General features: G+C 44.8%; 3 protein-coding genes across 4 annotated transcripts; 2 read left to right on the top strand and 1 right to left on the bottom strand.

Moving 5' to 3' along the window:
* The first annotated feature begins 8,989 nt into the window (after positions 1 to 8,989).
* On the top strand, positions 8,990 to 12,558 carry LOC136112006 (keratin, type I cytoskeletal 20). The gene is made up of 8 exons (XM_065856478.2): positions 8,990 to 9,467; positions 10,208 to 10,290; positions 10,505 to 10,661; positions 10,812 to 10,973; positions 11,064 to 11,189; positions 11,338 to 11,558; positions 11,739 to 11,779; positions 11,879 to 12,558. Exons 1-8 carry the CDS (start codon positions 9,027 to 9,029, stop codon positions 11,974 to 11,976), a joined length of 1,329 nt encoding a protein of 442 aa, XP_065712550.2. The 5' UTR covers positions 8,990 to 9,026; the 3' UTR covers positions 11,977 to 12,558.
* Positions 12,559 to 14,298: 1,740 nt separating this feature from the next.
* Positions 14,299 to 18,311, top strand: LOC136112005 (keratin, type I cytoskeletal 12-like). The gene is made up of 8 exons (XM_065856477.2): positions 14,299 to 14,950; positions 15,518 to 15,600; positions 15,818 to 15,974; positions 16,249 to 16,410; positions 16,502 to 16,627; positions 16,847 to 17,064; positions 17,172 to 17,254; positions 17,905 to 18,311. Exons 1-8 carry the CDS (start codon positions 14,306 to 14,308, stop codon positions 18,000 to 18,002), a joined length of 1,572 nt encoding a protein of 523 aa, XP_065712549.2. The 5' UTR covers positions 14,299 to 14,305; the 3' UTR covers positions 18,003 to 18,311.
* A 601-nt stretch (positions 18,312 to 18,912) lies between these two features.
* KRT222 (keratin 222) lies at positions 18,913 to 24,654 on the bottom strand. Of its 2 annotated transcripts, none has more exons than XM_065856306.2 (6): positions 24,320 to 24,654; positions 23,145 to 23,273; positions 22,180 to 22,400; positions 22,018 to 22,094; positions 21,745 to 21,850; positions 18,913 to 20,503 (listed from the first exon to the last, which is right to left on the bottom strand). In XM_065856306.2, the coding sequence occupies exons 1-6, from the start codon at positions 24,413 to 24,415 to the stop codon at positions 20,290 to 20,292; spliced, it is 843 nt and encodes a 280-aa protein (XP_065712378.2). In that variant the 5' UTR covers positions 24,416 to 24,654; the 3' UTR covers positions 18,913 to 20,289. The 2 variants fall into 2 exon arrangements, with proteins under 2 accessions (XP_065712378.2, XP_065712379.1); XM_065856307.2 differs by lacking the exon at positions 24,320 to 24,654 and adding an exon at positions 23,409 to 23,745.
* Between the last annotated feature and the right edge of the window lie 232 nt (positions 24,655 to 24,886).

A 24,886-nucleotide genomic window follows, 5' to 3' on the forward strand; every position in this document is an offset into this window, starting at 1 on the left:
AAGTGGAACCTCCTGTGTTCCAGTTTGCACCCATTGCCCCTTGTCCTGTCACTGGTTGTCACCAAGAAGAGCCTGGCTCCATCCTCCTGACACTCCCCCTTTCCATATTGATCCCCAGGAATGAGTCCCCCCTCAGTCTCCACTTCTCCAGCTCCAGAGCCCCAGCTCCCTCAGCCTTTCCTCACACAGGAGATGCTCCACTCCCTTCAGCATCTTGGTGGCTGCGCTGGACTCTCTCCAGCAGTTCCCTGTCCTTCTGGAGCTGAGGGGCCACAACTGGACACAATATTCCAGGGGTGGTCTCCCCAGGGCAGAGCAGAGGGGCAGGAGAACCTCTCTGACCCACTGACCACCCCCTTCTAACCCACCCCAGGTCCCATTGGCTTCCTGGCCACAAGGGCCCAGTGCTGGCTCATGGTCACCCTGCTGTCCCCAGGACCCCCAGGTCCCTTTCCCCTACTCTGCTCTCTAATAGGTCATTCCCCAACTTATACTGGAAGACTGTTTAGTCAAGGAAGACTGTAAAGCAGAACGAAGACAGACAAAATGGAGCATAATGACTGTCTGTACAGATTTACATTCCAAAGTCGACATTTGCATATAAACCAGTGTGTTCAGGGCAGTCTCATATTCATGAGCAAAATTGCCATCGCACTCTTTTGTACCTACTCATAAGGGACATCCACACAGGATCCCTCTCACCTGCTTTGCTTTGAAACAAGGCTCACAAAAGTGACAATTTCAAAGAAGATGCAGATTTAACATAAAGTCCATCTCTATACAATGTTTTCTTACCGGCATGTTAGGACCAGTTCACTATTCCCCTTCCCTCCTCAACTCTCCACCCTTGTTGCAGAAAGAGATCCCAACAGCATTGAATGGATTACCTAATGGTTTCTTTAAATTGGGTAAAACTTGTAATACAGGATTAGTAACTCTTGGCTAATTAACAATGTCCTTCCTTATGGCTTACCAGATGCAACAAGACCTGGTATTTGTAGCATCTGGACAAAATGTGCCTGGGTTTTCTGAGAACAGTTTGCTGTGTTAGAGCAAAGTCTCCTATGCAATTTACAGGGCACAACCGCATTGCTGTGATACAAATAACTGCAAAAACTTCTAAGCAGCCCCTTATTTTTAAATCAAAGTACCTGTGCTTTGTGTGAAGCTTTGATTATGCTGATCTACAAGGCAAGATGGAAAAGCGAATAATTGAAGTGCTTTATAGACCACACCTGTCCTTATTTCACCCGCTTGCCTCGTGTCCTGGTGTCCCCACATGCCTGTTGTATTCTATGGTAAAAACTGCTTATTTCTGGAGAGTTTTTCATGGTTTCAGAATAATACGTATAATTGCAGATGTTCTTTCTGTTGAACAGCTCATGATACTGTGTCACCAGCCATATGTTGTCCTGTATCTACTGGTTATTCATTATTTCAGCACTTGTGTTCTGGTAGATAAGCCACGCATTTCTAAATGTATTTAGGGTAGGTAAGCACCCTGAATAATAAACAATGATATTAATATTTACCCCTTGCATGCACTGTCAACATTACATTCTCACGACACGCTGAGAGATGAACTTAGGGAGATAATGAAGGGGGAAGTATTATTTTATTGCTTGAGAAATTAGAAAGAGAGATGACACAACTTGCTCAAGGCTGCAAAGAAAGTCCCTGATAGCAACTAAATTAGAGTTCATCACTTCACAGCTTCTACTTAGCACAGCTATTAGATAACAGAACTTCAGCGCAATCAGATACAGAAAGAATTGCTGTAACTGCACGGGAGAGAGAATTGGATGGACTCATCTCCAGTGCGAACTACCGGTCAAGACCCTACACATCCTTCCATATGTTCTTCAATCTACACGTGCCTATAGCCCTACTGAAGTTAGCCCTGTACAGAACACAATGTCTGAGTCTCTCTGGTGATTTTGTAATATTTGGGGAACTTTATTAAAGAGATGCTCCCCAACCTGGGAGCCGCTCATTGTACTAAAACTGCTTGAGCTCTGCCAGCCGGTATTTATTCTACTTCAGTATTAAATATACACAGAAGGGCTGTTTCAACAACAAGGAAATGATGGACTCGGGCCCAAAGAAATCACAATGTCAAAAATTTGGAGTATCATAAAAAATGACACACTCTAAGTGAATATATTCTATTTCCCATAAATGGAATGGGACAGCAAAAAAGGCTCAGTAGGAGATAATGTCATTTCTAAGCCTAAGTGAATGATGCAACGATAGTTTTGCAAACTACCAAGCCACAGGAACTCACAGGCTATAAAAGGAGGCTGAAACCATCGGCATTCGCAAATCACTTCTGGTAGTTTCACCTGCCATTTAAGGAAGTCCTGCACTAAATAATCCTCCAACGTGATTTATAACAGACTTGACTGCTCTCCAGAATGCGCGTGAGTCACAGCTCATTTCACCTGTAGAAACGTTCAAACTTATTAAGGTGTATTACAATAGGCAGCTTTGGTAGGTGAATTGTTGATCCTCTGGGAGAAGTTTGCAGTGAGGTAATGCACTCACGGCCCGTGCTGCTCATCACACATTCTTTCTGGTGATGTGGCCACACATTGGCACGTTTCTCTCTTATTTATGAACAAGACATTGCTGTAAAATGCAAAATTTCTGCTTTCTGCCCGCCTTGTTAATACAGATGCAAAAATAATCAAGTGATTTCAGCAGAAGAAGGGGAAACCTTGCTTTTAGAACACTACTAAAAACACGGTGTGCATGCTGTTATTGAAGCAGAGGGAATGGGTAGAAGAGCTGGTGAACTATTTCACAATGTCCACACCCTGACCTATAAAGGTTTCTAAAGTTTTGCTGGGAGATACCTGTTCCTGTGTGTGAATCATTAGAAAAGGGAAGATCTATAAACAGGGAAGCAAGGAAAGAATAATGGTGGAAAGGCCAGCACCCCCCGTCCTCCCCACATCCCGAATTATACAGCGAGAGCATCCCAATTATTCACTCTGCTTGTCCATTTGGCTCAGTGAAATCACAAGTAAATTTTCACTATTGCTTCCTTATAGTTCCTTCCTCAGTAAATTCTTTTGTTTCTTTTCACGTTGTATGGTTATATTTTTAATCGCGTGACTATGCTAGAATGACCTACTCGAGCCACACGTCTAGGGGTTAGCATCACATCATCGTTTGCAAAAATATCACATTAAACATAAGCGTCAAAACAGTTTGGACATTCCTAATGGTAGGAGCTCAGAGCTGACAACGCACCAGACGTGACCTAATGGTGAAACAGGTGTGTGGCGGCTGCTTTGGACACCCTCATTTGCCTTTGCAAGGGCTGAATATGCATCAGAAGCTTAAAGGTACAAAACCATAACACCAGCTGTGGTAAAACCACTTTCAATAACTATCTAGACTTCAGGGGTGATTTTTTTGTTGTTTCCCGGCGTCCTAAGTCAATAGGAGTTAATAGCCTGTTATTACGATCTATAGAAAGCAACAAAAATTAGGAACGCGTATTTCAGTTTAGAGGAATAATAATTTGGAAAAGAGGGGGAAACAAGCAAGCTGAAGTAGCTACAGAAAAATCAACCCACCACATTTTCATTCCTTATTAATGAGACCAATTATCAATATTTGGAAGGCATTTAGGCTGCTTCTTAGTCCACAGTCTCAATGCAGTTACCAAGACATCCTGAGAATGAACACGTTTCGCTGGAAATAATTTTGTTGCTATGCAGGAAAAAATTGCTGTCTAAAAAATTAAGACGCTCAAGCATCAGTCATAAAGAAAGGGGCGTGATTTGAAAGGATAATGAACATTCCTGTCCTCAAAAACTCCGCTTTCAAGATGTAGAAAGCCAGATAATACTTGTTGCCATCGCTTACCAACTCGCCGCCATGCACAACACTGAACTCCTGTAATTACGGCTTGTGGCTGCAAAGTCGAACATTACCTTAAACATTTGGCCACGAGAGCTATGCGAGAAATTTTTCTTCTGGATATAGGACCAGAAAAGTGGGTAATAAGTGAAATTTTGTTATGTAATGTGTGAATGGCATTAACCGCGTTCAGGTTCCTGCACGGATTTGCCCGTTGAGGCGCATAACAAGCAGATTTGCACATGTAGCTCTCTTAAGACGGCGTGTGGTGGCCTCTAGTGACAAACAGGGATATTATACTGTTCTACACATGGTGTTTCTGCTCCAAATAGCGCCCAAGCGCGGCCTGAGCCCGACCCCAGGAACCGCTCGCTCCTCCTGTCCCCATGCTCTGTGTGCGTCTCCAATTCCTAATTGGAAACCCCTGGTGAAGCATTTGTATAATGGACATTCCTAAAAGCGCACGGCTTTCTCGAGAGATGCATTTCCATCCTCTTTTCATTACTTTTCGATACCTGACTGCCTGACACGGATCCTGAAGCTGGGCTTATATCCCAGGTTCCTTCTCTTTACAAAGCCAACAACCTACACAAATAGGAATACATGCAATACAGTGAGAGTGTACAGAACTACTACAGCACATTATTGGTGTGTGCACATATTTGCACGGGGCCATGAAAGTTGTATTTGCCTACTGAATCATAAAAATGATTCAGTTCAGTAACTATTTCAGCATTATGGAACTGAGAACAAACAGTAAGCTGAAATACCCCCCATCTCACTGGTTTTCTCATTCCACTGATGCCTTGCTTGCACATCACTTCTACAAGGGAAAAAGATCTGCCTGGTACTCTCTGGGATTATATTAGAGCTGCTACGAATGATACTTTTAGGGTAGAAAAAAGGAGAAGGTTCATTTGTATGGCCCAGAGCTGTTGTTGTTGGCACTGACATCTGATTCTACCCCAGGAGAGCAGCTGAGACAGGAAAGGCAGCTCCTGACTCTGATGTTCACCCTGTGGTTGGCGAAGGATGCAACCAGCACATCGACTCCAGCATCGCTCCAAGGCCCGGAACACTTCTTCAAGTACCGTACTGGTTAATGGTTTGAATTCACCTCTCCGGTCAAAAGCTCAAAAGAGAAAGAAACAAGATGGAGTGTTTTGATGATTAGGATATTTTCTTCTGGCAAAAGACATAAAGGAGAGGGAAATGAGGGAAAAAATATATACATCAGGAATCACAGAACATCAGGGATTGGAAGGGACCTGGAAAGCTCATCCAGTCCAATCCCCCCACCCAAGCACAACTTCCCCTTGGTGAAGCCATGTTGGCTGCCCCAATGACCCTCTCATCCCTGATGTGCTTTGAGATGGCACCAAGGAGAAGCCGTCCCATCACTTTCCCAGGAAGACAGTCTAAGATCTTACGCTGCAAATGTTCAGGGCTTCAATGAATCCACTTGAGTTCATTGTCTGGATCTTTCTCTTATCTGATCACACTCAGCAAAGCACAAAACGACTTTACTCTTTGGGCAGTCTTCAAGGGTGTAGCATCCACATTAACACACGGTGCAAAGGTGGTTTAGTTTGTTTTCGGGGTGGAGAATTGTCCTAAGCACTTTCTTTTTTTCACTCATTCAGAAAAATCTTAATTAGAAGCCTGCTATTGGCTCACACCTACATGAAAAATTCACTTGGATTTTCCCCTCAAAGCTCATCTTACAACCCTTCCCTTGGTCGCAAGCCAGTTGTATGGCATGAATCGGGAAGTAACTTCCCACAAATGGGTTAAGAAAGCCGGGAATTTCTCAGATACAGAAATACTGAATACTGGAAAACGGCTGGAATATTGAACAAGGAATTCCTCTTCCTTGAGTGCACCTTGTACAGTAGGAGTCCTTTCAGGACTGCGTTGTAAGAGATCTTTCAGATTCAAATTATTGCAACACAAAATCCAAACTGAGATCAGCTACATAGTCATAGGGACTAATTAACAGGCATTGGATTTCACCCCTTGAACAGATTGTCGCTGAAGACTGAACTACGAGACTTTTCTTCATTTAAATGTCTAGGTTGGCCAAAAGAAAAGCATGTGTACCACCTAAAGGCAGCGTAAACCCAGAACCACAGCTGGGTGTGTCTTTTTCCCTTGGACTCTCAACACTGGTTACCACGACTGGTTAGTAAAGGTGAGTAATACTAAATAGCACTCACACGTTATCTCAACTCCGCACAACTTATCTTCATTACTCTCTACTACACACTAAACTGCCACGCCAGTGGGGTTGCTTCATGAAATTGAACAATTTATGGATGTTTTATTGCCAGCACACACAAACCACTCCATCCGCACACGTCACTGGGGGGAAGCATTGAGCGTGAATCCCCGACTGTCCCTGCACAGCATTCCCAGCTGAGTCAACCGCTGAACCAAACCATCAGCAAAGTGTCAGCACCGCTTCTTTAACATCAATCAAAACTGCACACATTGGATAATACATTCTTAATGCAATTAGCTTTTGATATTTAAACTGCGTAGCTACTGCACCATATGGAGGTGAGATAGTTGTGACAACAAATATTAGGAATTTGACCCCCAAAAGCCCATCTAGACCTTCCATGGCATCCTTTTGCATCTAGAGGCAAACACAAAAGCCAACAAATAACCTTTGTCATTTGCTCAGTAACAGAAAAAATGGAAGCTGCAAGTGATGCTTATCAAAAATATCATCAAGGTAACAGGAAACTGATGTTAACAAAGACAAAGACGACAAAACAAAACATTTACTCTGAAATAAATTATCATATAACACAGTCAGAGAAACAGGCACTGAAATAGATCACCATGAGATCTAAGTGTAGCAGGACCTCTTGCTGTATTCCTTTAACAGTTTTAAAGGTGTAAGGTCAGCCCTACCAACACAACCAACACAGTCTGACTATTTTTAACAAACAAAAGATGACCCACCTTGGGTTTCCACAGTGACAGACCAAACGACATGGCCACTGTACTTTGGTCTCAACTATCATAAACGTTATCGTTATCAGTTACACCCAAAGAAGGTCAAGGTCCAGAGACAACCCACAGCATCCTCCTGCAAAGAAGTTCTGCCCTGAACACCGATCATGTTGGTTTGGAGGAAGCGTATTTGCAGCATAGTTAAGCACGACAGATTAACTCTTTACCTTAATCCAATATTATTTAGACTAATCTATAGCACAGTAACTTTCAAAACTTACCAGTACTGATTCCATGATATCCCAAGTTACGTGTTCTCAAAAACATGAAGGTGCTTCCAAGACACAGTTTTATGCCCTTAGAGCTTAGTGTCCTGCCCATTTCCTTGCCCCAAGCTTGAAGACCAGTATGTAGAGCAGCTGTTTTCACTAATTCAATCACTGTGTTAATTGCTCTACCTGCCTGGCAGTACATGAATAATACACAGAAGTACTGTTGAGCACAATGCCCCAAGGACCTACACCTCCATGTGGTCCCATTGCCCATCTGCTGCCTGCAGCACCAGTAACCCCCAGCAACCACTTTCTTACCTTGCTTCCCATTTCCCCTCTGCATTTCTGTATCAAAAGTATACACCAGAGTCAGAGCAGGAACCTCGGTGCGATTAGAAGTGGGATGGTTGGGTTTCTTCATGTGCCGAGCAAAGGCGGCTGATTGCTGCTAACGAGCACAACATGGGTTTCAGGTGGCTACAGGGAGTGCCAGAGCCTGCTGCTGCTGGATAACGATGGCAGCATCCCACCTGTGTGAGGGATGGATGAGCAGGACCTGCTCAGCACGGTTGCAAAGCTTAAGGAGGAGATTGAGACGCTGAGGACCATCAGGGAGTGTGAGAAGGAAATCAACTGGTGGGGTAACTCCCTGGAGTGCCACTCAGAGAGGCTCCAGGGGGACACCCCCCAAAAGGTGATGGACCCCTTGCCCTGTTGGGCAGAGGGAGAAGACCTGAGACAGCCCCTGCCCTGGTGCTGTGGGGCAGAGGTATGGGACAGAAAAGATGATGAGGGTTGGAAGCGAGTTCCAATTCAGGGCCGTGGGCAACCCCCTTCCCTACCTGCTTTGCTTCCCCAGGTGCCCCTCCATAATAGGTTTGAGGCTGTGGATCCTGAAGAGGAAATAGGTGAGGATGTGGTGCAAGGCCCACCTACGAGGTCACAGAGAAAGAGGCAGTTGACCCCATGCCTCAAACCGCCCCAGATAAGGAAGAAAGAAGGCACAAGATCAGAGCATCCCGACACGTAGGAAGTCAAGAAGGGAGCCAGGAGACCTGCGTGGTTAAACAGGGACTGCTGGGGATGCTCAAGTGGAAGAGGAGAGTGTATAGATCATGGAAAGAGGGGCTGGCCACTTGGGGAGAACATCAGGCTGTTGGCAGAGGGCGTAGGGAGGCAACCAGGGAAGCAAAGACCTCCTTAGAATTCAACCTGGCGAGAGGGCTCAAGGACAACAGGAAGAGCTTTTTCCAATACGTGGCAGATAAAACTCACACCAGAGGCAATGTAGGCCCAGTGACGAACAAGGTGGGTGCCCTGGTGACAGAAGATCCAGAGAAAGCAGAGTTACTGAATGTTCTTTGTCTCCATCTGCTTTGCCGGGGGCTGTGCTGAGGATCCCGCACCGCTGAGGCCCCAGAGAAGGTCAGGACAATGGAGGAGTTTGCCTGGGTTGATGAGGACTGGGTTAGGGAGCAGTTGGGCTCCAACGCAATCTGGACATCCATAAATCCATGGGTCCGGATGGATGCACCCGTGGGTGCTGAGAGAGCTGGCTGAGGTCATCGCTATAGAGAGGATGGCTGCAGCTATACTGTTATAAATGATTCAACAGTTCATTTGTGTTTTATTTGTTATTCAAAATAACAACAAAGCAAGCCAAACTACCTGGGGGCCTTTTCTCAAGCACAGACGAACAGATGAAAACCCTTTTACATTATTCGGAGCATGGGGACAATATGGTGCGTGCTATTTGTGCTGACACCAGGTCCACGATGTGTCAACAGAGGTGGGGTTTATAACCATTGTGCTTCCTCTTGGAAACAGGGTATAAAGGTTTATAGAGCACGCACGGCTCCTCACATCAGCTGCTCGCGCTCTGTGTGGGTTTGGCTGCTGCACTTCAGAAGGAGAAGAGGACAAATGGCGTTTTCTACACGGAGCTTCCAGCTGGGTGCAAGCACCCGCTTCCAACCTACTGCACCCAGCATCAGTGGTTTGACCTCCAGGAAAATGAGCATCCAAAGGCTCCAGGCACCCAGTGTCTATGGAGGGGCCGGCGGCTCCGGCACCCGCGTGTCCGCCGGCACCCGCGTGTCCGCCAGCACCGGCTCCGGACAAGGCTTCGGTGGGAGCCTCCAGCTCAACGTTACCGGTAACGATGTTCTGCTCGCTGGTAATGAGAAGTCAACCATGCAAAATCTCAACGAGCGCTTGGCTTCGTATCTGGAGAAGGTGCGCTCTCTAGAAAAGGCGAACTCGCTGATCGAAAAGCAGATCAAGGAGTGGTATGCGAAGAACACCACAGACGTGAGGCAGGACTATAGCTCCTACTTCAAAACAATTGAGGATCTCCAGAGTAAGGTAAGATATCATACAGCCATCAATAAAGACACAAAGTGCAATTATTGGGGAGATGCATAATAATCCATTGCAGGAAATGTACTTTTCCAAATTACAGTTTCTCAGGCAAGAAAAATAAACACTTTCTTTTGATCAGATACAAATTAGTGACAGATTTTACATTATTTGTAATATTAGATATGTGTCTGCAGACGTGACTAACCTCGTATGTGAAAAATCTCTGAATCAAAAGTAATTAATTCGATTCTGTTTGCCTTAGGTTATTTTAGTGAGTGAAAATACCGGTGGTAATTTACATATTTAAATATAGTCTAGCAGCTGTGGATTTCAGAGTGGCTTTTTAGAAAAGACTGCCAGCCAAATGCTCAGAAAGAAATGATAGATCACTACGTGAAATAGTCAACTACCACTGTGAGCAATAAAATATCCCCACAGCCACCAGCTGACGGATTTGTCAAACTTCCTTTTCACCAGTTCTGTTTCCCATCCTCTAAAAGCCGATCCCTTCCAGAGAGCAATTCATACCATCTATTTTATATATCTATTTTATGACCATGTACTTTGCCTTTTGGAAGACCCTAATTCCTTCTATGCGCTTCAAAGGGAACTTAACTTAAACCTAGATGACTAGCAGCTGAGGTTAAGCAAGATGAATCCTGCATGCAGGATTAATTTCTAGAAATGGATCAAGTGAGCGTTTACATGCAAAGACCCATTGCTTTTCAACCATTCCTTTCTAGATCGGTGCGGCACAGCTGGAAAACGCGAGGCTGGTCCTGCAGATCGACAACGCCAAACTGGCTGCTGACGATTTTAGGCTGAAGTAAGTTACGTGATCCTTTCTTAAATTCGCTTTCATGACCCTCTTATTCATGAAAGCTTCTAGTTATTGGTATCGAAGCTGAGAAGTAAACATTTTCTAATCTAAAGTTGAATATAAAGACAAATTTTACAAGTAAGGCTGTAGTCGTTACCGATTGTAACATTTACATCATCAGCCACATTTCCACGGTGACAAAACGAGCCTTGTTTTACAGGTATGAGAACGAGCTCCTGCTCAGGCAAAGCGTTGAGAGCGACATTAACGGACTGGTCCGAGTTCTCGATGATTTGACTTTGTCGAAAGCCGATCTGGAGTCACAGATCGAGAGTGTGAATGAAGAGCTGGCTTTTCTTAAGAGGAACCATGAGGAGGTGAGAACAGCCAAATACTGTCACGGAGAGGGGTTTTTTTAAGTGATATATTTACAAGGCGATTAAGTCCTCTTGCCCTGAGGTGCTGTTTAAGAATGACTTCTATGTCTGTATATTTTGAGCTTGCTAACACAGTCCTCATTGCTGCAGGACGTCGACAGGCTGCGCAAACGAGTGGGTGGGTCTGTTAACGTAGAGGTGGACGCTGCTCCAAGCATCGACCTTGCGACTACCATGGAAAACATGAGACGGCAATACGAAGAAATGGCAGAAAAGAACCGTCAAGAAGCCAAACAACGGTTTGAAAAGCAGGTGAGGTCAATTACCCAATTACCGAAGTGTCAGCACGAACCTCATTCGTGTGGGGTTGCGGTTTATGGTCCTTTCGCTTTTGCATTTCAGACCGAAGAACTGAACCAGGAAGTCGCAATCAACGTCGAACAGCTCCAGGTCCAAAGGAGAGAGGTCACCGAGCGCAGGCAGATCTTGCAGGGTCTGGAGCTGGAATTACAGTCCGTGCTTAACATGGTAAATAATACAGACTACTTGAAATAAAGACTATGTTTAGTAGATCACGCGGATAAATATACCGAGAGGCTTTTCAATCAAGATGCTATTTTAACACAAAAATGTATCCTCTTGGATAATGCGTCTCTCTTCTTTTCATCGGCTGTAGAGAAAGTCCTTAGAAAACACCCTGGCTGAAACTGAAGCACGTTACAGTTACCAGCTTGCCCAAATCCAGGAGGCAGTTGCCAATTTGGAGGCTCAACTGAGGCAACTGCGAGCTGACATGGAGGGTCAGAGTAACGAGTATAGTCTATTACTGGATATCAAGACTCGCTTGGAAAAGGAGATCGCCACGTACCGCCATCTGCTGGAAGGAGAGGACATCGGGTGAGGAGATACTCTGCTCGTTGGTTGTTCTGTAGGACAGCAGACAACGTCACAATTACCATGAAAGTGTCAAATCTGCCACTTTCCATCTAGTTTGGGGTGGGGGGAACCTGTTGCCCAGTTCTCAGCTGTGTGTTAGGTGCCATATATTTATATCCTTTTCATTTATAATTTGAACAGACATTTCCAAGTGGAAGAATCGGCAGCCGAGATTGACAAAGGTACGTCACACCAACTTCCTTGGTCTTCGATGGCTGCCTGCTGAGATGCTACGGAACTAAGTAGCACTAAATTAATTCACGGTTTCATTTCATTACCAGAATCAAGTAAAGTTAAGAAGATCAAGACGATAGTTGAAGAGGTGGTTGATGGCAGGGTCGTTTCCTCTGAGGTCAAGGAGATCGAAGAGAAGATGTGAACGGCACCAGCCACTGAGCTTCTTGGAGCCCACGTCAAAGCTAAAAGATTAAACTTCACGAAGAAGCCAATCTCATTTACCCTAAAACCCAGAAGGGCTGAAAAATGCCCAACTATCCAATCTCAAACAATATTTTTCTTTTTGTAAGTTACAAACTACAAGATTTTGGGTTTACTTACATAAAGACCTTGATGAAAAAAGAGTCTGTTCTAAATGTTTAATTGTACCAGACAGTTCGCTCCAACATCTGGTGCCTTACTTTGTCTCATACTTTCAACACATTAACAAAAGCCTTTAGAAGAGAGCTGCTATTTCTGAAGCCTTGATGGACACCTCATCTAAGCTCTACAATAAAGAATTTACTAGGTACAGCTTATAGACTCAAATACGTTAGTTCGATTGCAATCTGAAGTTTAGTAATCTGTTTTTCCTCTTGTGTGCTAGAAGATTTAGAGTAGATTTCTTTTTAAAAGCACATTGAAGGGTGAAGGTTCTGAACTTGAACTCCCATTTGAATGTACTGCAGCTTCACTTCAGTAAACAATTATTTTAAAGTAAATAAGTGTCACTTTTCATCTCATAATAAACCAAAGTGTGAAGTCAAAGAAGCCTGTTGATTATTATTCACTGTGAATGTTTTTATCACCAGGGGCTACAGTGAGCAAAGACATTTTATCAGTAAGAATATATTTTGCCTTCCAGTTTGGAAATTCAGATCACCATTTCTGTTCCAGCTTCGGCACTCACTGTGGGTCCCCTTTCCCACGCAGTCTAAACCTCCTTCAATCCAAGGAGTCCAGAACTTCCTCTTGACATAAACACAGAAAACTCTTTCTGTTGAAATCCCCCCCGTCCTGTGTCTTGTTTACCGTACAGAAACACCTGCCAAAGAAAATAATCCTTTGCTTTCACAAGTGTGAGTCACGTAGGAAGTGAAGGAAGGGAGCCAGGAGACCTGCGTGGTTAAACAGGGACTGCTGGGGATGCTCAAGTGGGAGAGGAGAGCGTATAGATCATGGAAGGAGGGGCTGGCCGCTTGGGGAGAACATCAGGCTGTTGGCACAGGGTGCAGGGAGGCAACCAGGAAAGCTAAGGCCTCCTCGGAGAGCAGCGTAGGGGAAAGGGACCTGGGGGTTCTGGGACAGCGGGGTGACCATGAGCCAGCACTGGGCCCTTGTGGCCAGGAAGCCAATGGTACCTGGGGTGGGTTAGAAGGGGGTGGTCAGTAGGTCAGAGAGGTTCTCCTGCCCCTCTGCTCTGCCCTGGGGAGACCACACCTGGAATATTGTGTCCAGTTGTGGCCCCTCAGCTCCAGAAGGACAGGGAACTGCTGCAGAGAGTCCAGCGCAGCCACCAAGATGCTGGAGGGAGTGGAGCATCTCCCGTGTGAGGAAAGGCTGAGGGAGCTGGGGCTCTGGAGCTGGAGAAGAGGAGACTGAGGTGTGACCTCATTAATGTTTACAGATATCTAAAGGGTGAGTGTCAGGAGGATGGAGCCAGGCTCTTCTCGGTGACAACCAGTGACAGGACAAGGGGCAATGGGTGCAAACTGGAACACAGGAGGTTCCACTTAAATTTGAGAAGAAACTTCTTCCTGCTGAGGGTGTGAGAGCCTGGCCCAGGCTGCCCAGGGAGGCTGTGGAGTCTCCTTCTCTGCAGACATTCAAACCCGCCTGGACCCCTTCCTGTGGAACCTCAGCTGGGTGTTCCTGCTCCATGGGGGGATTGCACTGGATGAGCTTTCCAGGGCCCTTCAGCCCCTGACATTCTGTGACTCTGTGATGTGCTTCTTCATATTCTTTTTTTGATCGCTTTTCTTATTTCTTACTCCACACAGAGAGAGCACTAATCCGGCAGAGTTTCACACCAGAAAATTATTATGAATAGAAACACATTTCTGACACGCACACTGCGAAGTATGACATGAAAGGCATCATTCCACCGAGTTAAGCATCCTTCTGTAATAATAGCCCCAAACCAAGAAAGCAATGAGTATGTACTGACAAAAAAAGTTATTTAGAAGGGATTTAAATGCGAAAAGAAATTTTTGCGCTCCATTGCACGTGGCAAAACCTTATCGTGATGTCTCAGCTCCACTCCACCCATTTCCCCTCACTCAGCAAACACCTGGAGGGCACCAGATTTCCGCTCCCATTGGCACAGATCATTTCGTTCGGTCAGGACACATCGAAGTGACTTCCCACTAAGCAAGAGGGAGAGGAAGAATTAAAGACCTTCCTAGGAGGAGGGGACTAATCCTGAAACGTTCCCTATATAAGGGTTGGACTGTTGTTGATCTGCCTGGCTCGGCGTTGGGTACTTGAGCACCATGGCCCTTTCCGTGCGCACAAGCGGTGGATCCCGGCAATTCTCTTCTCGGAGCGGGCTTGGCGGGGGATCGCTGCGGATGTCCAGTTCTGGTGGAGGAGGAGGCTTCGGTGGCAGCGGGCTTGGGTTTGGTGGCGGATCTGGCGGAGGTTTTGGTGCCGTTTCCCTGCTCGGTTCAGGCTCTGGCTTCAGCGGAGGGTTCGGGAGTAGCTCAGGTGGAGGCTTTGGGAGCAGCTTAAGCAGTGGCTTTGGTGGAGGCTTTGGCGGGGGTTTAGGCGGTGGCTATGGAAGTGGCTTAGGCAGCGGCTTTGGTGGAGGTTTAGGAAGCGGTTTTGGCAGCAGCTCAGGCTCTGGTTTTGGAGGTGGCTTTGGTAGTGGCTCAGGAGCTGGTTTTGGAGGCGGTTTTGGCGCTGTCGGTGCTGGGGATGGCGGCCTTCTTTCTGGCTCAAAAAAAGAGACGATGCAGAACCTCAACGACCGTCTGGCCGCTTATCTGGACAAAGTGCGGTCTCTGGAGGATTCCAACACTGAGCTGGAGCGCAAAATCCGCGAGTGGTATGAGAAAAACGGCCCTGGCACTTCTATCCCTGGATCTGGGAACGACTACAGCAAATATTACCCTATAATCGAAGATCTTCGAAATAAGGTAGGAAAGCAATGTACTTAGTGTATCTTTATGTTTGTAATTTGCCTCGTAGTATTTCGGATAAAAATAAATTCCTTTCAGAAATCAAGAGCAAATTGATTTTATGGTACTAACGCTTGTAATAATCTTCTGTCACGTTGTACTGGTATCGTGGGTTGGATTTTTCCTGTATATTAACGGTGGTTCTGTGGCTGTATTGTACAACGCTGTATGACTTGGTCTAATTTGAATAAAGGAGAAGGCAGTGATGGAATCCAGCTCTACAAACTCTCATAGACTTTCTTATGTCTCAAACTCAGCTCCTGAAATAGGCAGGCTACTAGGCGAGGTCTAGAGAGCTATAGACTATCTAGGCATAGAATGAAAACTGGGATCCCACCGTTAAGCAAAGCATTTGTGGAAGCCAAAAATCTGTCCTACATATTTTCGTAGTTCAATATACAAGAGTCTAATGAATCATATTTAATATTATAATCATATTTAGGGTTACAGATATGCAAATTGCTACACTGAGCTGCAACGCCATTTGGCCATATAATAATTCCCTGAACATTGCTTGCGTTCCAGATCATTAATGCAACTATTGACAACGCAAGAATCATTCTGCAGATCGATAACGCCAGGCTGGCTGCTGATGATTTCAGACTGAAGTGAGTATATCTTAGTATTATATTACTGATATTTTAAGGAAAAAATACTTTCTTTTCATAAATCTCTTTCATTATAGAATGCTTTAACATAATTATTAGTATTATAATAATTATGCGTATTGAGATTTCATAGTAAAAGCTATACAAGCACACCATAACGGTTTGCATTTGCCCTCGTTAAGCAGGTGAAAGGCCTATTCGATGACTTTCTTTACAGATATGAGAACGAAGTGGCTCTTCGGCAGAGCGTGGAGGCCGACATCAACGGCCTGCGCAGGGTTCTGGATGAGCTCACCTTGACGAGAGCTGATCTGGAGATGCAGATCGAAAGCCTGAACGAAGAACTGGCCTATCTCAAGAAGAATCACGAAGAGGTTACTCTTTTCTTCCTTCATTAGTTCCTAACGAGGATGTGAAATATCAAATTATTCCCGTATTTGTGCCAGCGGGAGTTCCTTGGTTTCATTATTTGTTCTCTTTGCTCGTCTTTTCTGGGTTTACCAAATGAAAGAGTGAAAGAACCACGCACGCAATCTATGGATTCTTGTTGATACAGAATGTATATCGCATATATTTCTCGATATGTTTTTGGTAGAGTTATTTTGCCTTTTATTAAGAGAACCTTTTCTATATTTTCGATCTCTCCAGGAGCTTCAGGGCATCCAAAGCAGCACATTCGGTGAAGTCAGCGTTGAAATGGATGCTGCCCCGGGAACGGACCTGACCAAGATCCTGAATGACATGAGGGGCCAGTACGAGGTCATTGCCGAGCAAAATCGTAAGGAGGCTGAAGCGTGGTTCAACGAAAAGGTACCAACAGCAAACTCAGCGAAATGCCTGTAAAAATGAGTTAAATATTCGGAATAGTAAAACTGCACTCTATTCTTCCTTGTCGGTTCAGAGCGGGGAGCTGAAAAGGGAAATCTCCACCAACACCGAGCAGCTTCAGTCGGGAAAGAGTGAGATCACGGATTTAAAGCGGACTCTTCAGAGCCTGGAAATTGAACTCCAGTCTCAGCTTGCCATGGTGTGTTCCGAGGAAGCTGCTAATTAGTCCTTTTCCAACTTCAAGCGTTGTTAGACCCTATACTACCCTACAGGATTTCAGATTTGCATTTCCTATTCAATACTGTATTCAGTTCCAAAATAGCAGTGATATATATGATTGGATCGCAAGTAGCATGTTATAAAGCAGATGAGCTTTTATGCTGCTGTATTTATGTAACATAATACCCTTCTTACACAGAAAAAATCCCTGGAGGACACTTTGGCAGAGACGGAAGGAGGTTACTGCGCTCAGCTCTCACAAATCCAGCTGCAGATCGGGAACCTGGAGTCTCAGCTGGTTCAGGTCAGGGCTGACATGGAGCGCCAGAACGCGGAGTACCAACAGCTCCTAGACATCAAGACTCGTCTGGAAATGGAGATCGAAACCTACCGTCGCCTGCTGGATGGCGAGTTTGTGTAAGCAGCTCATTTACCAAGCGTTCTGCTCGGTATTTAGAATATTACGATTTCTCCTGATCCTGACAATCATTCTGCAAAATTGTCTGTGTCTGATTCACTTCTAGGAGTGCAGGGCAGGGAGTTACGCTTGAAAGCTCGTCCTTGTCAGGCTCCAAATCACAAACACAGTCACTGGATTCTTCTCAGGGTAAGTACAACCGGATTGAATAAAATGTTGTTTCTAAAGACACTCTTAAAATAATCCATGCTATTCTGTGTTGACTACATGATAGAGTTCATCATAGAAGAAGCCAGTTTGAAAGGAAAAAATATATGACACAGTCTCCCAAAGCATCCTCACAGCTGAACTGAGGGAGTGTGGTCTGGATGAGTGGGGAGTGAGGTGGCTGTGAACTGGGTGAAGGGAAGAAGCCAGAGAGTCGTGGTCAATGGGGCAGAGTCCAGTTGAGGCTGGAGCCAGGCTCTTCTGGGTGACAACCAGTGACAGGACAAGGGGCAATGGGTTCAAACTGGAACACAGGAGGTTCCACTTCAAGATGAGAAGGAACTTCTTCCTGGTGAGGGTGTCAGAGCCTGGCCCAGGCTGCCCAGGGAGGCTGTGGAGTCTCCTTCTCTGCAGACATTCAAACCCGCCTGGACACCTTCCTGTGGAACCTCAGCTGGGTGTTCCTGCTCCATGGGGGGATTGCACTGGATGAGCTTTCCAGGGCCCTTCAACCCCTGACGTTCTGGGATTCTGTGATACAAAGGATGTAACTGACCACGTACACGTGCTGCTCTGTTTTATAATTTTTCAAACTTTCATAAACATTTTTTTTCTCTATTTACGATGTTTAGATCCCAGCAAAACTAGGAAGATCAAGACAATTGTCGAAGAAGTGGTAGATGGAAAAGTTGTTGCATCCCATGTTAAGGAAGTCGAAGAGAAGATATAAGGCACAATCTGACACGGCAAAGGATCCCTTCACTCTATATTTCTTTCAAAGCCAAATGGATAAATAATTTTGTTCTTTTGTACGAAGTGATAGAAATAGATTGGCTCTTTACTAAGATTCTTTTACATGAAACAAAGCCTGCGTTTTCATTCTTAGCAGGCATGCAATATATTTTCTGCTTCAATCTACTACTATTACTTGTATTATTTTCATGATGTTCCTTATCATCAATTCTTTGTTCAATAACTAGAAATATGGTGCACACATTAGGCATTAAATTAGATACGCTTTTTGTGATTTTTAGTAATTAATAGATCAAATAATTTTGCTATTCTAACCTCATTTTCCAGTTTTCTTGACTAATAAAAGGACTCAACAAACTTTGAAGTATTATGTCTCCCTGTATTCTTCATTTCGGACTGTTGCTCCTGATCAATATTTGCCATTTTGTTGGGTATTTTGTCCAGACCGCACTCCCTCAGTTCAGCTGTGAGGATGCTGTGCAGACTGTGTCCAATGCCTCGCTCAAGTCAAGGTGGATCACGTCCACCATCACCCATCCATCTTGTTATGTCCTCATAACGGTCAATGAGGTTGGTCAAGCACAACTTCCCCTTGGTGAAGCCATGTTGACTGCCCCTAATGACCCTCTTCTCCCTGATCTGCTTTGAGATGGCACCAAGGAGAAGTCGTTCCATCAGTTTCCCATGGGTGGAGGTGATGCTGACCGGTCTATAGTTATCCAGGTCCTCCTTCTTGCCCTTTGTGAAGCCTGCAGTGCCATTTGCTTTCCTCCAGTCCTCAGGCACCTCTCCCATTTCCCTACACTTGGCAAAGATGATGGAGAGCGGTCCAGCAATGACCTTTTAAGACATACACATTAAAACTCATAAAATATGCATGGGCAAACTCAATTTCATTACCTTTTTATTGTAGTACTATCATTTACTTTGGTAAATTCATTTCCCTGTTTAAGGTGCCTCGAAGCGATTAAAACTTAGTTTAAATTCAAGTATTGTAAAATGTACCGAGTAGAAGCACAAAAAAGCTGCATAGTATAAGCACAAAAAAAAGCTGCATAGTGAAAATACTAGAGCAGGCTAATACATTCAGGAGGCCAAATACCCACATATTAACAACACCAGATCAGTATTAAGGTTAATGATAATTATCCAGCTTCATACAGTAGATATAGAACTGTGGGCAATATAAATGCGTTGTTCTTACCGTTAACAAAAGAGAGAAGCGTAACTTAACACTGAAAGAGTTTGTGGTATCGGTTTTTGTAACACATGCTGTGAGTAATGAGGCAAATACCGACACTTAAATTAACCTTTTACATGCTGCTGTGAATCCAGTAAATGTGGTACGTGGTTTATCAAGATTCGGAGCCCCTGCAGTGCCAGTGGTTCCAGTGGGAGTTGGTGACATCCATCCCTCTTAAAAGTCCTCGTAATCGTTGGAATTTCTCCCTCGATGTTACAAAGCAGCACATCTGAGCTTGTCTTTCTGTTTTTCCTGCGTACAGATGCAAGATCATCTACTGCACTTTGCCCATAGGTGCTTTGAGGAGTAGTCGGGGGTATTGAATGGGTATGGTAGTATTTTACTTTGAATTTGTAGCCCTTACTTTGTCCACTTAATTTGAAGCTACAGTAGTTGTACCCTGGCACAATAGTGACCTGTGTGCTAGATGAAGAGCATATGCAAGGGAAAGGCATTTTTGCTCAGCTGTTGCCTAAAGAAATTCATTGAAAAATACCAGCCGTGCTTCAAAGGAAACTCTTTGTTAACAGTTGATGTATTTTAAGAGCATCTTCATACGTAATTTTTGCTGTTAGAAAGTGTTCTTCTAAAATACACTTCAAGAAGTATGACAGTCGTGATACAAATTGCAAGGATCCATCAGTCATTATGTATAGGCAATATTGAACAATTAAGAGAATGAAATACGCAGTTCTCATTTCCAGAAAGAGAAGACACGTTCTCTTTTACAAAGGCATAATACGTCAAAGTATAAAGTTATCGTTTAATTTTTGGTGAAATCCTACAAAACAACAGCAACAATGAGAAAATTAAAGGGCTGCACCCAGAGTATAAAACCAGTAGAAGTCAGGTTTCTTGGCATCTTAACTCCCTCGCTCTTCCCCCTTTCTTTCGAACGACTTGTACGCTTTTATTGTATTAATCAAAGTACTTAGTAAGATTGTGTGGCTGTAGCAAGATAGGAGGCCGCGGAAGTCCACCTGCAGTTTATTTCCAGAGCTTTGGGTGAGTTTGCCGTGGGTTAAGGTTTGATGGAAGGAATACTGCGAGATCGCCGCATCACCAGCCTGACCTCGATGTCGGGAAGAGCTTTCTTCCTCGTGTGCAAACACCCTTCATCCGTCGCTGCCAGGTGGAGGTCAAAGCGCAACGAAACGGACTTTTTCCTTAAGCGAGGGTTGTCCTTGAAGAAAGAACCTTCCCATTCTTTAATAACTTCATCCACTTTTTCTGTCCTGAAACAATAAAGCAAATGTTTTTATGATCCTTCAGGCAATATGAAATACCTGTCTCCACGACTGCTTTAAAATAAGAGTAATTGCATAACAAAGTGTCAGGTTACTTTAGATGAGCGCTGAGACACTAGAATTCTTTTTTGTCACAGGTTCGTTCTCCAGAAAAGCAAAATAAAGGCTGAGGGTTCACTGTGTTCTTGGGTCTGCACTTCTAAGTAGAGATGGATACAAACCACTGCTCCAAACAAGGCCAGCAGTTTGTTTCCAAGGAGAAAGTTTGGAATCCCAGCTCAAAAGGTTTGCAAGAAACCTCCCCAGGGAGTGAATTCCTGCGCCTCAAAGCCTTCAAAACAGGGAGGAGAAAAATCTGGTTCAGATCCAAACCTCAGGATGCTGATCTACCTTAAATTGAAAAAAAGAAAATAAGGGCAGAAGTAAAATGTGGAGACTTGAAAACCCATCTCATTTAATAACGTTTAGGCACTCAATTCCTATTGATTGAAGTCTCTCAGTACCTGCCACAGAATCCCAGAATGTCAGGGGTTGAAGGGCCCTGGAAAGCTCATCCAGTGCAATCCCCCCATGGAGCAGGAACACCCAGCTGAGGTTCCACAGGAAGGTGTCCAGGCGGGTTTGAATGTCTGCACAGAAGGAGACTCCACAACCTCCCTGGGCAGCCTGGGCCAGGCTCTGACACCCTCACTGAGAACAAGTTTCTTCTCAAATTCAAGTGGAACCTCCTGTGTTCCAGTTTGCACCCATTGCCCCTTGTCCTGTCACTGGTTGTCACCCAGAAGAGCCTGGCTCCATCCTCCTGACACTGCCCCTTTCCATATTGATCCCCAGGAATGAGTCCCCCCTCAGTCTCCTCTTCTCCAGCTCCAGAGCCCCAGCTCCCTCAGCCTTTCCTCACACGGGAGATGCTCCACTCCCTTCAGCATCTTGGTGGCTGCGCTGGACTCTCTGCAGCAGTTCCCTGTCCTTCTGGAGCTGAGGGGCCACAACTGGACACAATATTCCAGGTGTGTTCTCCCCAGGGCAGAGCAGAGGGGCAGGAGAACCTCTCTCAGAAACATCATCATGATATTCAATAGGACTTGAAGAACTGTCATTATTATTCTGGAGCTTCTTGGCTGTATAGCCATGATAGATACTAAATAAAGGAAAACTCAAAGCCACTGAAATGTAACACCCACCATTTGCTTTCAGCTGTTATTTGGTTAAATACATGTTTATCTTACTGTACAGTGCCATGAGCTTCAGCACTTTCCTTCATAACATTTCCATCGAGGACGGCTTGTTTTGTCATCAGCTCCACCTTCTCCGTTTCACGCTTCTTTACACCATCTATAAAGGAAAATGCAAAGGAGTGAGATCAGGGCACAGGACCTAGAGCTGTTTTTCCTCCTGTGGCATCGGAGGAAGATCCTTTTGGCACATTCAGTAATCAGTCAGTAGTTAGGAACACCCTTTAGGGCCACAATTCCCCAAGGGGGAAGTGTCTAAAAACTCACCTGAAGGCAGCGTAAAGGTGATTTTACTGGTGGTGGGCTGTTTGTCGTCCTTCCTGCTGGGTACAGAGCAACGAAACCTGCAAAAATAGAAATGATCGGTCACCTAGTAATACTGAATTACTGAAATGGAAGGTAAATTTGAGTACTTTAAACAGCAAGTACCTGTTCTCTTCTTGCTCAAGCAGGCTGCGATATGTTGCTATCTCCTCCTCCAGTTTCATCCTTGTGTTCAGGAGAATTTCGTGTTCCTGGAGCTGTTTCTCGATCCCTCTTCTCACTTCCAGGAGCTCTTTCTCTAAGCATTCAATCTCAGCTTCCAAATGTTGCAGCTGCATGTGGTACTGCTGCTCTGTGGCACGCAATGAACGCTCCAAACCCTTTTCCTGTGAGATTTAACGCACATTTTAAGATCTGGAAAGTGCATGAGTGAAGATGTTATACGCACTTTTCATTAACGATCTGTATTTTTACGTCAGTTCTTTTAAGAATATTCTTTAGGAGCAGGGGAAAAGCTTTCAAGATCACACTTTTGCTGAGAAATTTTCCTGTAAAATCCGTAATAATTTAAGATTAAAAAGCGTAGCCGCCTGTTGTACCAGCAATACGCTGCCATTGATCTTGCAGATCTCTGGTTTCACCTGTATGGTTAAAATTATAGCTGGCTCAGTACCATATGAAAACCACATGGTCTGGGTGCTCTTGTAGCCTACCAGTATTGCTGAATTTAGTAAATTGTGGACATGTTTTACCATGAGCGAACTGATAAATTGGGTCCACACGTTCAAAGGGAGTTCTAAACCTGATGTGAATTGGGTAGGCAGAACGACTGTGAACTCGATGAGGGAGCATCACGCAAATACACGCTTGGCGGGTGTGCAAACATGAAAACACGTGTGTTTCGAGTGGCAGATCCTGAATCCAAACAGGCGATGCTCGTGAACGTGAGGAACCAGCTGTGTTGTCGCTGGCTGGTCCGTGCTCTGCGCGACCAGCTGAAAGTCCACGCAAAGCCGTGCTTCTTTCTGCGTGTTGTATTTCTGCCATACAGTGGGTGTGATTGTTACATGAACTGAAAACAAGGTTTCTTTTTTGCCAGGAGATTTCCAGTTGTGTTTTACGGTGCTTACCACAGCGTGGAGAGACTCGATTTCCATCTGCATGTGGTGCCACTGCCGTCTCGCTTCACAGAGTTCTGCCCTGGCTGCCTTTAATGCTTCTGCATCTTTGTCCATTCTTTCCACTGTAGCTTCTTCTAGCTACAGGGCATAGAAAGAAATATATATAGTCAAATAATGAAAATAAAATAGATACATAAAAATCTCAAGTTGGAATTATTTGAGAGACATATAAACTTGTTAAAGCTAACTGTGATGAGGTGATATTTTACGCACCGTGTAGATGGGAAGTCCTTGTCCTGCTGTGTTTGATAGGAAGTAGTTGGCCGCGTCTTTAATGAATTTCTTGTCGAGGGATTCCCATATAAACCAAGCAGCTGTATTTAGACCCTATTTACCTCTAGAGTAAATGAGCTTAACTATCTGGTTCACAGCTGCCGTGTGTCACTGGATGGCTGTGTGGATCAGCCAGATTGCAGCAGGAGTCTGGCCTGAGGTTAAAAAACCCTCCAGAATTTCTGCAGTACCTAAGAAGTACAATGGGGTGATACAATACCTAATTTCCACCCTGGATTTATTGACGTTTGACGGCCAAAAATTGTTTTGCCAATTCATTTCAAAGTTCAGTTGGGTTTTAGAGATGTTTTGTATATCAATCTGTAACAGCAGCATTGCATGTTGATGACGTTAAATCAATCTGTATGAAAGAACAAATTATATTTGCTGAAGAGTATAACGTAGTTTTACTGTGAACGATATAAAATAGTTCCTGAAAAGGTACAGTTTCCTTTTACGTACGTGCTAAAAATGGTAAAGCTTTCTGTATAGAAACAGATTCTTTATGTTGCCTTTGATTTTCAAGATTCTCTTCCCCTGGGATAACTAAACGGTGCTAGAGGTTACCATGTTACAGCATATGTCACCGTTTACAAAATCACAACAGTACCACTGCTGCAGGTGCAGAAAAGCATCCAGATGCATTACACAGCACTCCTTCAGTGTGAATTCCATACCCCAAACGAGACCTACTTCCCTGTCTTCTAGCTCGCATCTTACTGCGGTAAAATCCAAATCCCTTCCCCAATAACCCGCTGCGTTGCAATGGAAATACTGTACCTCATAGAGGCTGGGGGAGGAATTGTCTAGAGAGGGATTGCCCCCTTCCTCGGGAAGGCGTGAGTCATTACCTGGGTCCTTGCTGTGCCGATGGTCTTTATCTGATTCCTGGTGCTGAGCGCTTCATACTCTGCCCTGACCGCACGGAGGAGCGGGGACACTTCCATTCTCCTCCCATCCTCCGCGCTGGCTCCGCGGCCCGGGCGCCGGGACCAGCGGCTGCTGCAGAGCCCGGGCTGCCTGCAGCGCCTTAAAGCTGCAGAGCTGCATTTCGGGGGAGCTCTGGAAGGTCAGAGCCTTCCCGTGGCTTCTAAAAGCACGTTCAGTAAAGCAAAGCTCTGTCGCTTACCTAAATGATGCGCTGAAATGAATGTTTAAATGGTTTTGGTGCGCTAAAACTGTGTTGCTTTTATTTTTATATAACCTCAAAAACGTGAGGTTAAGAAATAGAAAGCAAAGGATGAAATTACAGCTGCTCAGTGTATGTAATCTCAATGGTAGGGAAGGCAATAGCTTGTACTGGTGGCCGTGCTGCCAGGCAGCTGTGCAGCATGGGAACAGGTTATTCATGGATCCCAGAGTGTCAGGGGTTGAAGGGACCTGGAAAGCTCATCCAGTGCAATCCCCCATGGAGCAGG

Source organism: Patagioenas fasciata, chromosome 22 (genome assembly GCF_037038585.1).
Source record: "Patagioenas fasciata isolate bPatFas1 chromosome 22, bPatFas1.hap1, whole genome shotgun sequence".
NCBI classification, from domain to species: Eukaryota; Metazoa; Chordata; class Aves; order Columbiformes; family Columbidae; genus Patagioenas; species Patagioenas fasciata.

Excerpts from the sequence above, each read along its gene's own strand:
- LOC136112006 (XM_065856478.2), top strand. The coding sequence starts at position 9,027 with ATGGCGTTTTCTACACGGAGCTTCCAGCTGGGTGCAAGCACCCGCTTC. Across the intron at positions 9,468-10,207 it reads TTGAGGATCTCCAGAGTAAG|ATCGGTGCGGCACAGCTGGA; the intron begins GTAAGATATCAT and ends ATTCCTTTCTAG. Across the intron at positions 10,974-11,063 it reads AACAACGGTTTGAAAAGCAG|ACCGAAGAACTGAACCAGGA; the intron begins GTGAGGTCAATT and ends TTTGCATTTCAG.
- LOC136112005 (XM_065856477.2), top strand. The coding sequence starts at position 14,306 with ATGGCCCTTTCCGTGCGCACAAGCGGTGGATCCCGGCAATTCTCTTCT. Across the intron at positions 14,951-15,517 it reads TCGAAGATCTTCGAAATAAG|ATCATTAATGCAACTATTGA; the intron begins GTAGGAAAGCAA and ends CTTGCGTTCCAG. Across the intron at positions 15,975-16,248 it reads TCAAGAAGAATCACGAAGAG|GAGCTTCAGGGCATCCAAAG; the intron begins GTTACTCTTTTC and ends CGATCTCTCCAG.
- KRT222 (XM_065856306.2), bottom strand. The coding sequence starts at position 24,415 with ATGGAAGTGTCCCCGCTCCTCCGTGCGGTCAGGGCAGAGTATGAAGCG. Across the intron at positions 22,095-22,179 it reads CTTGAGCAAGAAGAGAACAG|GTTTCGTTGCTCTGTACCCA; the intron begins GTACTTGCTGTT and ends CTATTTTTGCAG. Across the intron at positions 21,851-22,017 it reads CACCTTTACGCTGCCTTCAG|ATGGTGTAAAGAAGCGTGAA; the intron begins GTGAGTTTTTAG and ends TTTCCTTTATAG.